Genomic DNA, 14,797 nt, shown 5'->3' on the forward strand with positions numbered 1-14,797 from the left:
ATGATAAATTTTTGTTCAATTTCACAAGCATGTTGCTGCTGATGGGATGGAGGCAAATTTTCAACTTGTGTTTCTTGGCCTGGCATGCTTGTGGCCCCTTCCTCCAGATACCTGCTGCACGGTGACGCCACTCTGAACTGCAAATGTATAAAGCATGCAGCAGATCATGATAATTTTGGATACCGTTGCAGGGCTCTTTGGCAGCATTGCCCCGAACCGATCCAGGCAATGAAACCTTTGGGTTTTTTTTATGCGTTCATGGGAAGTGAGCATCGCTGGCAACGCCAGCATTTATTGCCCATCCCTAATTGCCCTTGAGAAGGTGGTGGTGAGCCGCCTCTTTGAACCGCTGCAGTCCATGTGGTGAAGGTTCTCCCACAGTGCTATGAGGTAGGGAGTTCCAGGATTTTGACCCAGCGACGATGAAGGTACGGTGATATATTTCCAAGTCGGGATGGTGTGTGACTTGGAGGAGAACGTGCAGGAGGTGTTGTTCCCATGTGCTTGCTGCCCTTGTCCTTCTAGGTGGTAGAGGTCACGGGTTTGGGAGGTGCTGTCGAAGAAGCCTTGGTGAGTTGATGGTACACAATGCAGCCACTGTGCGCCGGTGGTGGAGGGAGTGAATGTTTAGTGTGGTGGATGGGGTGCAAATCAAGCAGGCTGTTTTGTCCTGGATGGTGTCAAGCTTCTTGAGTGTTGTTGGAGCTGCACTCATCCAGGCAAGAGGAGAGTGCAGCTCCTGACTTGTGCCTTGTAGACGTTGGAAAGGCTTTGGGGAGTCAGGAGGTAAGTCACTCGCAGCAGAATACCCAGCCTCTGACCTGCTCTTGTAGCCACAGTATTTATGTGGCTGGTCCAGTTAAGTTTTTGGTCAATGGTGACCCCCAGGATGTTGATGGTGGGGGATTTGGCGATGATAATGCCGTTGAATGTCAAGGGGAGGTGGTTAGATTCTCTCTTGTTGGAGATAGTCATTGCCCGGCACTTGTCTGGCGCGAATGTTACTTGCCACTTATCAGCCCAAGCCTGGATGTTGTCCAGGTCTTGCTGCAAGCGGGCTCAGACTGCTTCATTATCTGAGGGGTTGTGAATGGAACTGAACACTGTGCAATCATCAGCGAACATCCCCATTTCTGACCTTATGATGGAGGGAAGGTCATTGATGAAGCAGCTGAAGATGGTTGGGCCTAGGACACTGCCCTGAGGAACTCCTGCAGCAATGTCCTGGGGCTGAGATGATTGGCCTCCAACAACCACTACCATCTTCCTTTGTGCTACGTATGACTCCAGCCACTGGAGAGCTTTCCCCTGATTCCCATTGACTTCAATTTTACTAGGGCTCCTTGGTGCCATACTCGGTCAAATGTTGCCTTGATGTCAAGGGCAGTCACTCTCACCTCACCTCTGGAATTCAGCTCTTTTGTCCATGTTTGGACCAAGGCTGTTATGAGGTCTGGAGCCGAGTGGTCCTGGCGGAACCCAAACTGAGCATCGGTGAGCAGGTTATTGGTGAGTAAGTGCCGCTTGATAGCACTGTCGACGACACCTTCCATCACTTTGTTGATGATTGAGAGTAGACTGATGGGGCGGTAATTGGCCGGATTGGATTTGTCCTGCTTTTTGTGGACAGGACATACCTGGGCAATTTTCCACATTGTCGGTAGATGCCAGTGTTGTAGCTGTACTGGAACAGTTTGGCTAGAGGCGTGGCTAGTTCTGGAACACAAGTCTTCAGCACTACAGCCGGGATGTTGTCGGGGCCCATAGCCTTTGCTGTATCCAGTGCACTCAGCCGTTTCTTGATATCACATGGAGTGAATCGAATTGACTGAAGACTGGCTTCTGTGATGGTGGAGATATCAGGAGGAGGCCGAGATGAATCATCTACTCGGCACTTCTGGCTGAAGATGTTTGCAAACGCTTCAGCCTTGTCTTTTGCATTCACGTGCTGGACTCCGCCATCATTGAGGATGGGGATGTTTACAGAGCCTCCTCCTCCCGTTAGTTGTTTAACTGTCCACCACCATTCACGACTGGATGTGGCAGGACTGCAGAGCTTTGATCTGATCCGTTGGTTGTGGAATCGCTTAGCTCTGTCTATAGCATGTTCCTTTGTTTAAGCAGCCCTGTTGTGCTCTGTATGGGTTCTAGTAGCAGAATGGGTCTCATTGCACTTTCTGCTGCTGTTCTCAGGTCACGGGCAGGTTTGGTAGCTATGGCTTCAATGGGTATGTCTGGTCTTCATCCATTGAGGGCTGTCCCTTCCTGAAACAAGGGTAGTATTGTTGACTGGCGGAGCATTCAGGACTCATGAATGCTGCCAGGATACCTGGCATCTACCTCCATAATCAAGTCATAGTATCATAGTATGTTATAGCACAGACGGAGGCCATTCTGCCCATAGTGCCTCTGCTGGCTCTTTGAAAGAGCTATCCAATTAGTCCCACTCCCCTGCTCTTTCCCCGTAGCCCTGTAACATTTATCCCTTCAAGTTACTATTGAATCTGTTTCCACCACTCTTTCAGGCAATGCATTCTAGATCATAACAACTCTCTGTGTAAAAAAAAATGTTATGTTTCCTCATGTCACCTCTGGCTCTTTTGCCAATCACCTTAAATCTGTGTCCTCTGATTACCGACCCCTCTGCCACAAGCAACAGTTTCTCCTTATTTACTCTATAAAAACCCTTCATGATTTTGAACACTTCGATCAAATTGCCTCTTAACCTTCTCTGTTTTAAGGAGAATAACTCCAGTTTCTCCACATAACTGAAGTCCCTAATCCCTGGGACCATTCTAGTAAATCTCTTCTGCACCCTCTAAGGCCTTGAAATCCTTCCTAAAGTGTGTTGCCCAGAATTGAACATATACTCCAGCTGGGACCTAACAACTGTTTGATAAAGGTTTAGCATAACTTCCTTGCTTTTGTACTCTATGCCTCTATTAATAAAGCCCAGGATCCCATAAGCTTTTTTAACAGCCTTCTCAACTTGTCCTGCCACCTTCAAAGATTTGTGTACCTACACTCCCAGGTCTCTCTGTTCCTGTACACACTTTAAAATTGTACTATTTAGTTTATATTGCTTCTCTTCATTCTTCCTACCAAAATGTATCACTTCACACTTCTCTGCATTAAATTTCATCTGCCATGTGTCTGCCCATTTCACCAGTCTGTCTGCGTCCTCCCGAAGTCCGTTACTATCCTTCACATTGTTTACTACATTCCTGAGTTTCATGTCATCTGCAATCTTTAAAATTATACTCTGTATACCCAAATCCAGGTCATTAATATATATCAAAAAGAGCAGCGGGCCTAATCCTGACCCGTGCAGAACCCCACTGTATACTTCCCTCCAGTCTGAAAAACAATCGTTCATCACTACTCTCTGCTTTTTGTACCTTAGCCAATTTTGTATGCATGCTACACTATCCCTTTAATCCCATGGGCTTTAATTTTGCATACAAGTCTATTATGTGGTACTTTATCACATGCCTTTTGAAACTCCATATACACAACATCAACCGCACTAACCTCATCAACCCTCTCCGTTACTTAGAATCATAGAATCATAGAAGTTACAACATGGAAACAGGCCCTTCGGCCCAACATGTCCATGTCGCCCAGTTTATACCACTAAGCTAGTCCCAATTGCCTGCACTTGGCCCATATCCCTCGATACCCATCTTCCCATGTAACTGTCCAAATGCTTTTTAAAAGACAAAATTGTACCCGCCTCTACTACTGCCTCTGGCAGCTCGTTCCAGACACTCACCACCCTTTGAGTGAAAAAATTGCCCCTCTGGATCCTTTTGTATCTCTCCCCTCTCACCTTAAATCTGTGCCCCCTCGTTATAGACTCCCCTACCTTTGGGAAAAGATTTTGACTATCGACCTTATCTATGCCCCTCATTATTTTATAGACTTCTATAAGATCACCCCTTAACCTCCTACTCTCCAGGGAATAAAGTCCCAGTCTGTCTAACCTCTCCCTGTAAGTCAAACCATCAAGTCCCGGTAGCATCCTAGTAAATCTTTTCTGCACTCTTTCTAGTTTAATAATATCCTTTCTATAATAGGGTGACCAGAACTGTACACAGTACTCCAAGTGTGGCCTCACCAATGCCCTGTACAACTTCAACAAGACATCCCAACTCCTGCATTCAATGTTCTGACCAATGAAACCAAGCATGCTGAATGCCTTCTTCACCACCCTATCCACCTGTGACTCCACTTTCAAGGAGCTATGAATCTGTACTCCTAGATCTCTTTGTTCGATAACTCTCCCCAACGCCCTACCATTAACGGAGTAGGTCCTGGCCCGATTCGATCTACCAAAATGCATCACCTCACATTTATCTAAATTAAACTCCATCTGCCATTCATCGGCCCACTGGCCCAATTTATCAAGATCCCGTTGCAATCCTAGATAACCTTCTTCACTGTCCACAATGCTACCAATCTTGGTGTCATCTGCAAACTTACTAACCATGCCTCCTAAATTCTCATCCAAATCATTAATATAAATAACAAATAACAGCGGACCCAGCACCGATCCCTGAGGCACACCGCTGGACACAGGCATCCAGTTTGAAAAACAACCCTCGACAACCACCCTCTGTCTTCTGTCGTCAAGCCAATTTTGTATCCAATTGGCTACCTCACCTTGGATCCCATGAGATTTAACCTTATGTAACAACCTACCATGCGGTACCTTGTCAAATGCTTTGCTGAAGTCCATGTAGACCACGTCTACTGCACAGCCCTCATCTATCTTCTTGGTTACCCCTTCAAAAAACTCAATCAAATTCGTGAGACATGATTTTCCTCTCACAAAACCATGCTGACTGTTCCTAATTAGTCCCTGCCTCTCCAAATGCCTGTAGATCCTGTCCCTCAGAATACCCTCTAACAACTTACCCACTACAGATGTCAGGCTCACTGGTCTGTAGTTCCCAGGCTTTTCCCTGCCGCCCTTCTTAAACAAAGGCACAACATTTGCTACCCTCCAATCTTCAGGCACCTCACCTGTAGCGGTGGATGATTCAAATATCTCTGCTAGGGGACCCGCAATTTCCTCCCTAACCTCCCATAACGTCCTGGGATACATTTCATCAGGTCCCGGAGATTTATCTACCTTGATGCGCGTTAAGACTTCCAGCACCTCCCTCTCTGTAATATGTACACTCCTCAAGACATCACTATTTATTTCCCCAAGTTCCCTAACATCCATGCCTTTCTCAACCGTAAATACCGATGTGAAATATTCATTCAGGATCTCACCCATCTCTTGTGGTTCCGCACATAGATGACCTTGTTGATCCTTAAGAGGCCCTACTCTCTCCCTAGTTACCCTTTTGCCCTTTATGTATTTGTAGAAGCTCTTTGGATTCACCTTTGCCTGATCTGCCAAAGCAATCTCATATCCCCTTTTTGCCCTCCTGATTTCTCTCTTAACTCTACTCCGGCAATCTCTATACTCTTCAAGGGATCCACTTGATCCCAGCTGCCTATGCATGTCATATGCCTCCTTCTTATTTTTGACTAGTGCCTCAATCTCCCGAGTCATCCAAGGTTCCCTACTTCTACCAGCCTTGCCCTTCACTTTATAAGGAATGTGCTTACCCTGAACCCTGGTTAACACACTTTTGAAAGCCTCCCACTTACCAGACGTCCCTTTGCCTGCCAACAGACTCTCCCAATCAACTTCTGAAAGTTCCTGTCTAATACCATCAAAATTGGCCTTTCCCCAATTTAGAATTTTAACTTTTGGGCCAGACCTATCCTTCTCCATAGCTATCTTAAAACTAATGGAATTATGATCACTGGTCCCAAAGTGATCCCTCACTAACACTTCTGTCACCTGCCCTTCCTTATTTCCCAAGAGGAGGTCAAGTTTTGCCCCCTCTCTAGTCGGGCCATCCACATACTGAATGAGAAATTCCTCCTGAATACACTCAACAAATTTCTCTCCATCCAAGCCCCTAATGCTATGGCTGTCCCAGTCAATGTTGGGAAAGTTAAAGTCCCCTACTATTACCACCCTATTTTTCTTGCAGCTGTCTGTAATCTCCTTACATATTTGCTCCTCAAAGAACTCAATCAAGTTCGTCAAACATGATTTTCCTTTAACAAATCTGTACTGACTTTCATTTAATAGCCCATACTTTTCCAAGTGCCAATTAATTTTGACCCAGATTATTGTCTCTAAAAGTTTCCCCATCACCAATGTTAGACTGACTGGCCTGTAATTGCTGGGTTTATCCCTCTCCCCTTTTTTGATCAGGGGTGTAACATTTGCAATCATCCAGTCTCTGATGTCGCACCCATTTCTAAGGAGGATTGGAAGATTGTGGCCAGAGCCTCCGCAATTTCTACCCTTACTTCCCTCAGTAATCTAGAATGCATCAAACCTGGACCGGGTGACTTTTCTACTTTGAGTACTGCCAACTTTTTAAGTACCTCTTCATCTATTTTTATTCTGTCCAATATCTACCTCCTCCTTTACTGTTATATTGGCAGCATCATCTTCTCTAGTGAAGACCAATGCGAAGTATTCATTTAGTACCTCAGCCATATCCTCTGACTCCGCAAGAAGATCTCCTTTTTTGTTCCTAATCGGTCCCACCCTTCCTTTGACTACCCTTTTACTGCTTATATGTTTATAAAAAACTTTTAGATTCCCTTTTATGTTAGTCGCTAATCTATTCTCATACTAATTATTTGCCCCTCTTATTTTCTTTTTTAGATCTCCTCTGTACTTTCTGTATTCAGCCTGGTTCTCTACTGTATTATGAACCTTACATTAGTCATAAGTCTCCTTTTTCTGTTTCATTTTAATCTCTATGGGGAAAAATTGAATAAGGGTCCATTCTGGGTGACGGTATGCGCTACCACCCCGTGCCCAACGGAACTTACGCAGGCAGCATGTGAACTTCATGCTACCTGCTACTTAGCCTGAAATCTCCGTGCAGCAAGCGCAGCCCTCGCTGCTGAGAGGCTGCACGGAGAATGAGGAAGTTGGAAATGGGGCGTGGACAGCGCACATCATCAGCTGCCTGCACTATTTAAAGGTGCAGGCACATTTCCAATGGCAGATACATAGTCAAGGAGGAGAAGGGAGGATGGCATCACGAGTAGCTGCACCAGCAAGAGAGCGGGCACCAAGATTCACCGACGATGCTCTGGAGGCCCTGGTGGAAGGTATGGACCAGAGGAGGGCAGCCATGTACCCGCAGGGTGGCCAGAGACCGTCTAGACTACAGCTGCGTAGGCATTGGCAGGCCATAGCGAGGAGCATTGCACCACACACGTGGATGCAGTGCCACAAGAAATTTAATGATTTGACACGAGTGGTCAAGGTGAGTGAATGCAAGTGTCAAGTGGGCACATCCTACCAACTGCCCCAATAGTCCATGCACAACACTTCCCGTCACCCACCCACCCACCAACAAACACTGCCATCCATACACAATACTGCATCTCACCCGCACATAATACCACACTTGCAGGCCACATAACCACCACTCAAGTCACACAAACTGGCAGCTATTCAACCATGACAGGCACATCACCCACACACCTTGCAAGACACTCACTGACACACTGTCCTCTGTCTTGCAGGAGAAGGTGGCGTATAACATCTGCCATCAGGAGGGACCTGAGGCTGGACGGGCACGTCTACACGTCCTCACCCCCCTAGAGGAGACGGTGCTGCGGATTATTGGATGGGCCGTCGCTGCAGCCGTTACAACATGCCACGCTGGAGATCCCGGTCAAGGGGGGTCTCTGCATATCTAATGATCCTTCCCCTTTTCCACATCTCCCTCCTCCCATAATCTTTTCTGACTCACGTGCTGCACACGCTGCCTGCACGCACCTCTTACTTGCTCCTCTCCCCACTCCACAACTCAACCTGTTTCCTTTTGTCATTGCAGATACCCAAGAACACTTGGCGGCACCCGAGGAGGAGGAGGAGGAGGAGGAGGAGGAGGAAAAGGACACTGAAGCCACACCATCACTCAATCTGACACTTGCTTCCACCAGCTCAGAGACTGACACTGCGCGTCCTTTAGAGGTTAGGTTACAGGAGGGATCTGCACATGGTGAGACACCGAGCACAAGTGCGCAGGAGCCGGGGCAGAGGAACGGATACCACAGGAGCCAACTCGCCGGAGGGCGAGGTCGCTCACTAGTTCTGCTGCAGCGGAGTCAGATGAGAACTTTGATGGGCCAGGCTACAGAAGAAGGCTGATGGGCATACACCAACAAATGCTTGGGGCACTGGAAAGCCTGCCAGAAAGCCTGCACACAATGAGAAGGGGCATGGAAGAGTCCAGCTCCAACTTGGCGCAGGACTTTGCGCAGAGCTTGGAGCCCATCCTTTCCAACATGGAACGGGTGGTCACCTCCATCAGCGCACCTGTGGAACCCACCATGATGCAGCGTCTGATGACTGATGTCACGGCACCATTGCAGCACAAACATCTGCCATCCAAGGTCTTTCTGCTGCATTTGCAGCTCAGACTGCTGCATTGGAAGCTCAGACTGCTGCTATCTGGGTCTGGGGATCACTGTGGAACTGGGCTTCCACGGCATCACAGCACTCCAGCAATCCGTTCTCCAGCCGATCACCAGTTGTGCTGAGGCGCCGCCCCGGGAGAGTGGCAGTGGCGACCTGGCAGTCGGACCTGCTGACCTCTCTCAGGACGACAGCATTCCTGCTCCCACCCCAGCCACTCCACCAGTACCCCTGTTGTTGCCTGTCGGCCAGCCAGGCCAGACTGCTGCAGCCCATGCTGAGATGGTGCAGTCTGAAGCCGAGCCCTCCAGGCCCAGAGCTGCTCGAGGTCGTCTTCCAAGGCCATCTGGACATTCCTCCATTGAAAGCCAGCAGCCTTCCACCAGTCATGCTCCAGTCACTGGGGAAGCACCTCGTAGGAGCACTAGGATCGGTAAAGGCACACGGACAACAGACACTAAGGGAATGCTCAAGGGTGAATAGTTCTGTTATGTTTGCATATTTTCATTTACTAATCCATAAATGAGAGTTTGATTTGGCATTTGGTGGTGGTTTTTATTCATGCAATGAGCTGAGAGGGACACCAATGTGTAATCTGATGGAGGGCGATTTGATTGTCTTGTGGGAGGGGAAAGGTGGGGAATGTAGGACTGTTGGTGAGTTGGGGGAGGTAGTTCCAATTATTGATAGTGGGCATGGATCAGGCGAGCACGCACAGCCCTTGCAGATAAGGCGTGTGGTTCCTGCTGCAACCTTGCGTCTTCTTCCACCTCCTCTTCCGGCTCCACCTCAGCCTCTTCCTCCTCCTGCTCTTCCACCTCTTCCTCCTCAGCCTCCTCCTCCACCTCTGGCTCTGGCTCAGGATCTTCTGCAGTCATTGGTGGCAAAGGCTGGTCCCTCATGATGGCGAGGTTGTGCAGCATGCAGCAGACAACCACAAATCTGCCCACCCGCTCAGGGTAATACTGCAAGGCTCGTCCAGACTGGTCTAGGCGGAAGCATTGTTTGAGGAGGCCTATGGTGTGCTCCACGATGTTGCGTGTGGCAGCATGGCTCTCATTATAGGCCTGCTGTGCACATGTGCATGGATTCCTTACCGGTGTCATGAGCCACGTCGTGAGGGGAAAGCCCTTGTCGCCCAGAAGCCAGCCTTTGACTTGCCAAGTCAGATGAAAGATAGCTGTCATGTTGGACTGCTGCATGACAAAGGCGTTGTGACTGCTCCCAGGGTAGGGGGCATCGACCTCCAAGATGCAATGCGTTTGGTCGCACACCAGCTGCACGTTGATGAAGAAAGCCGAGTTGATGTGCGGGGCACAAAGGGCAATATGTGTGCAGTCTATGGCACCCTGCACCATGGGGAAGCCAGCAATGCGTGCGAACCCCCATGCTCGCTTGTTCTGATTGTCTCTGTCGAGAGGGAAGGTGATGAACCTGTTCCTCATGTGGTACAGTGTGTCTGTGACCTCCCTTATGCAGCAGTGCACTGCATACTGCGAGATGTTGCACGTTGCCAGCAAATGCTCCTGAGCCATAGAAATTCAGTGCCATGGTGACCTTCACAGCTACAGGCAATGCTGTCCTCGCCCTGCTCTAAGGCTGCAGTTATGGCTGCACCAGTTGACAGATCTCAGTGACGGCTTCCTTGGTGAACCTCAGGCGTTGGATGCAATTCCCCTCGGTCATGTTGAGGTAAGAGAATTGATCCCTGAAGGCCCTCATTGGGTAGGGTCTCCTGCTCAGTGCCTTGCCCCTCTCGTCCTCCGTCTCCTCGCAGCTTGACCTGCTGGGCGCGGCCTCTCTGCATGCTCCCAGTCATGCTCAATGCCCAACGGGAGCCCTAGCAGACCGCCCATGGTTGGCAGGAATGTTGTTCCACCATGGTTGTAACTTTCCGACCCATAAGGCAATACCTGCGAAAGCACTCTCAAAAGTAGTGTAGGAACTCTCAATAAGAATAGGGAGCTTTAAAAAACACTTGCTACTCCTCCAGCAGCCAGAAGCAATAATCCAGCAACTAACTTGCAACACCTGCATGGCCCTTTAAATAGAGCTGGTGGGGGGTCCTTCAGGCACTGTAAGAAACGTTTAGATGGTCGGTTTAGATTGTGCGTTGAGTTGAGCGTTAAGGTCCAAAATTGTGTGTATCACTTTAAACTGATTGAAGCCATTTTCTCCCTACTCTACATGCTTCCAGCGTTCGGGATTAGCGCATGCGCTAACTCCTATACCAAGATGGCGTCTGGTGCACGTCACGCACGAAACGTGCGTGCGCATCCAAGACGCCATCTTGGATGTTGGAGGGGCCGTGAAGCGCCGAAACAACGGGTGCTACACGGCCCAATTTAGCGCCCTATATCTTTAGTCACCCAGGGAGCTCTAGCTTTGGATGCTCGTCCTTTCCCCCTCGTAGGAATGTGTCTACTCTGTACCCGAACCAACTCCTCCTTGAAGGCCTTCCATTGTTCAATTGCTGTTTTGCCCACCAATTTTGATTCCAATTCATCAGGGCAAGATCCCTTTTTAACTCAATGAAATTAGCCCTCCTCCAGTTAAGTATTTTTATGTTTGATTGTTCCTTGTCTTTTTCCATAATTATTCTAAACCTATCGCTATTATGGCCACTGTTCCCCAACTGCTCCCTCACTGAAACATGCTCCGCTTGCCCCACTACTTTCCCCAGAACCAGATCCAGCACTGCTTCCTTCCTCATTGGGTTTGAAACACACTAATCAAGAAAGTTCTCTTGTACACACTTCAGGAATCCTCCCCCTCTTTGCCCTTTACACTGTTACTATCCCAGTTTATATTGGGATAATTGAAGTCCCCCGTTATCATTACTCTATAGCTCTTGCATCTTTCTGCAATTTGCCTGCAAATTTGCTCCTCTCTTTCCCATAACCCTAATATTATCCTTTATCTCCTTCCTATGTTCCTATGTTCACTATTTGGTGGCCTGTAGTATACACCCAGTAGCACAATAGCTTCTCTATTGTTCCTTAATTCTAACCAAATAGATTCTGTCTTTGATCCCTCAACTGCATCATCCCTTTCCAGTGCTATAATAGTTTCTTTGATCAATACCGCCACCCCCCTCCTTTCTTTCCTTCCCTACCTTTTCTGAATACCTTGTAGCCAGGAATATTAAGTACCCAATCCTCCCCTTCTTTGAGTCGGGTCTCTGTTATCAGGACTATATCATGGTCCCATGTGGTCAACATTTATCCCTTACCCAATACTGCAAAAACAGATTACCTAGTCGTTCATCTCATCACCGTTAGTGGGACCCTACTGTGTACTATTGGCTGCTGCAAAAACAACAGTGAAATTCTATATAAATGCAAATCTTTCAAATACAAGCTTCTTCTGCCCTCATGGAAAGCCCACAGTTAGCACAAAGAAGGTACAAGGACACTGCCCCCAATTTTCTGCACCTGACGTGCCTGTGCTGCCAGCACTCAGAAGTGGAATTTCAGCCTCTACTACATTGTTTCTTACCAATAGATGAAAAGTATTGTAATGCAGTTTTAGCTGGGCCATGATACAACATTCTTCCATTCGCCAGGAGTGTCAGGCTGTCAAAAAGCTTAAATATAAAGTATCGAGGCTGGTGGATAGAGAATATAATCGTTCTACCGCATCTTGAAAGTCTAGGATGACAAATATAAGAATTCATAAAATGTATTGAGAATATGTTTCAGATCCTCGCTGGGGATTTCCACGAGGTTTTCTGAACGACAGCTGTAACTTCAGAGGAAGATTAGCAGAAACCCATTTACACATCTATCCGGGGTCTTCGCCAATCTTCTACCAAAGTTAAGGCAACCAAGCAAGAGAGCCCCACAGGAAATTCCTGGCAGAGCACGGGGCAAATTTTAATTACAGAATCCATTTACAGGTAAAGCAATGGCTTTCTGGCCTAAACTTTCTGAATACTTGCCAGTGACAAGAAACTTCACCTGCCACCAGCACATATTGGAAAATAGCAGGCATATGTGCTGCTGGTGGGCAAGGTACCTCACCACCAGCATGTACTGGGAAAATTTAGTCCTCTGAATCAACATTAGAATAACCAGGGAAAACAATAGACACGGCATTAAATGGAAGTTAGTTTTTTGCCCATTCTTTTCTTCAAATGGTGAGGAATGCACGGAACTGATTTTTCTTCCTTTCCCCCACCTGGGTGCACATCAGGCAGAGTGCAGCTGAAGTGACCTGAACTTGCCTGTTTTTGTGGGTTCAGATCATTACCCTAGGCCCTTCTTTTGAAATGGAGGTGGTAACTGACTGAGAGCCCTGCAGCAGCACTAATGGCTGCTAGCCATGGTGCCTTCTGGCTGCTGTCCAAAGACATCCCTTACAAGCTTCCTGTGGCCATGGAAAAGTGGTGGCACTTACCTGTTTCAGCCTTCAAGGCCTCGCTGCCTGCTCCTCTCAGATCCTCCAATCTGAATGGGGCTGGGTGCAAGGCGTAAGGCAAAGTTCTTCTGGTCATCCTTCCTAATGGCTGCCCACCTAGCAGTGAGACAGGAAAATGAACTGAGAGGCATCACTGTGTTCCGCCCACCACATATGCATACATGCATCTGCTGTAGGTGGCAGCGCTCTTCACTGATTCGGGGGATTCCAAGAAATCCTCAAGCAGTGCTACAGAGATGGAGGTCTGTCATCATCAATCTCTGACCCTTTTTCTTCTGTTTGTATCTGGGGAATAAGGATTCTTTGGGAGTACAGCAGAGGAAAATTGGCTCCTGTAACTTTACTCTTTGCTTTCTGGAGGCTTGGGTCCATTACAACTGAGTGGATGATCCGAAAGCATTGACTATAATGCATACAGGGCAACATAGAAAACTAATAAAAGCTGACCAACGGCTTCAAAAAAGCTGACACAACCCAAAAAATCTGACAACTCAAGAATGGCCCTGACACGTGAAAACCAATAGGTACACGGGCTTTTGCCATAAACTATCAGTATAAATAACTGCCTAGAAATTGGAACACACCCGAATTGGGGTGCCTAACAAGGTCGGCGGCAGGACCACAGCAAATTGGTCCGCTGGCTTCATTAGGACAGTACCGGCGAGTTGCGGGCACCAGTTGCAGCCCCAGAGGCAGTTCGCACAGATGGGTGGGGGAAGTGAATTCAGCCAGCTAAGATGCCGGATAAGGCGGTGGGGGGGGGGGTGCTGCAATCGGGATGGTGGAAAGCGGTGGTCGGCAGCGGCCTGCGGTTTTAATGTGCAGCCAGGAGGAGCACTCCTGCTTCTCCTGGCTCCACAATCAGGTAAGTAAAAAACTGTAAACTTAACTTTTGGGTGGCAGCCTCCAGTGGTCCCTTTAACAACAGCTGCTTTGGCTGTTGTGCACTTGAGAAAACTGACAGCAGCATGCACAATGAGCCTAACACCAGTTTCATGCAGACACCCTGGACGACTACAGGGCGCCAACCTATATGGCATGCAGCACACTTCTGGTGCAGACTGAGCGTGAAATGTTGATGGCACAAAATTGGTAGTACATTTTTAAGAGTCCAGGGGAATGCTTCACTGGAAAAAATATGAATATCTGCATTAAAAATTATGCATTCTGGTTAATTTTAAGCACTTTTTACTTAACAGTTAATGAATTTTTAATTAAAAATAGGAAAAGAAAAGTGACATTTAGATTGTCAACAGACTAAACAGAGCATCATTTACCAAAATTTACCTGAACAGTCCCTCCCTCACATCCAATCTCCCCACTGCTCCAATTCACAAAGGCACTCTAACCCCTCCAGACCAAGTTCACAAAGACACTACACCCCACCCAAATGCTTTGGGACATCCTAAAGTTGCGAAAGGTAACTGCAAGTTCTTTTTACTGAAATTTTTGCTAAGAAGTGTCTTGCAGGTTCCCGTGATACTTTTCCTGCTGTGTTTGCATAGGGTTTCATGAGAAGCATCAGCTCTCAGAGGCAGAGGGCCCATTCACCATGCTGTAAATTCTCCTCTGCCACTGAAACATTCACACTTGCTGTAGGTTTGATTACTCCAATGCTCTCCATGTGGCCTCCATTCCTCCACCCTCCATTATCACCAAATTTTCCAAAACTCTGCCGCATGTATCCTGTGCCACGCTAAGTCCTGCTTGTCCATCACCTTTGCCTTCACTGACCTACATAGGCTCCTTGTCCCTCAATATTTTAAATTCAAAATCTTGACCTCATCATTAAATCCTTCTGTGGCCTCACTCCACCCTATCTCTGCAATCTCCTCCAGCCCTGTGTCTCCCCTGAACAGT

The 14,797-nt window shown here is 47.7% G+C and overlaps 1 protein-coding gene across 1 annotated transcript in view; it reads right to left on the reverse strand.

Annotated features, from left to right (window-relative positions):
• The window catches only part of LOC137340253 (broad substrate specificity ATP-binding cassette transporter ABCG2-like), a 192,241-nt gene that overhangs the window by 86,657 nt on the left and 90,787 nt on the right, over positions 1-14,797 (reverse strand). The window contains exon 6 of the mRNA XM_068002671.1: positions 12,017-12,168. Within this exon, the coding sequence (XP_067858772.1) occupies positions 12,017-12,168 (152 nt within the window). The remainder of the gene's footprint in view (positions 1-12,016; positions 12,169-14,797) is intronic.

The sequence above is a fragment of the Heptranchias perlo genome, chromosome 21, assembly GCF_035084215.1.
Source record: "Heptranchias perlo isolate sHepPer1 chromosome 21, sHepPer1.hap1, whole genome shotgun sequence".
NCBI classification, from domain to species: domain Eukaryota; kingdom Metazoa; phylum Chordata; class Chondrichthyes; order Hexanchiformes; family Hexanchidae; genus Heptranchias; species Heptranchias perlo.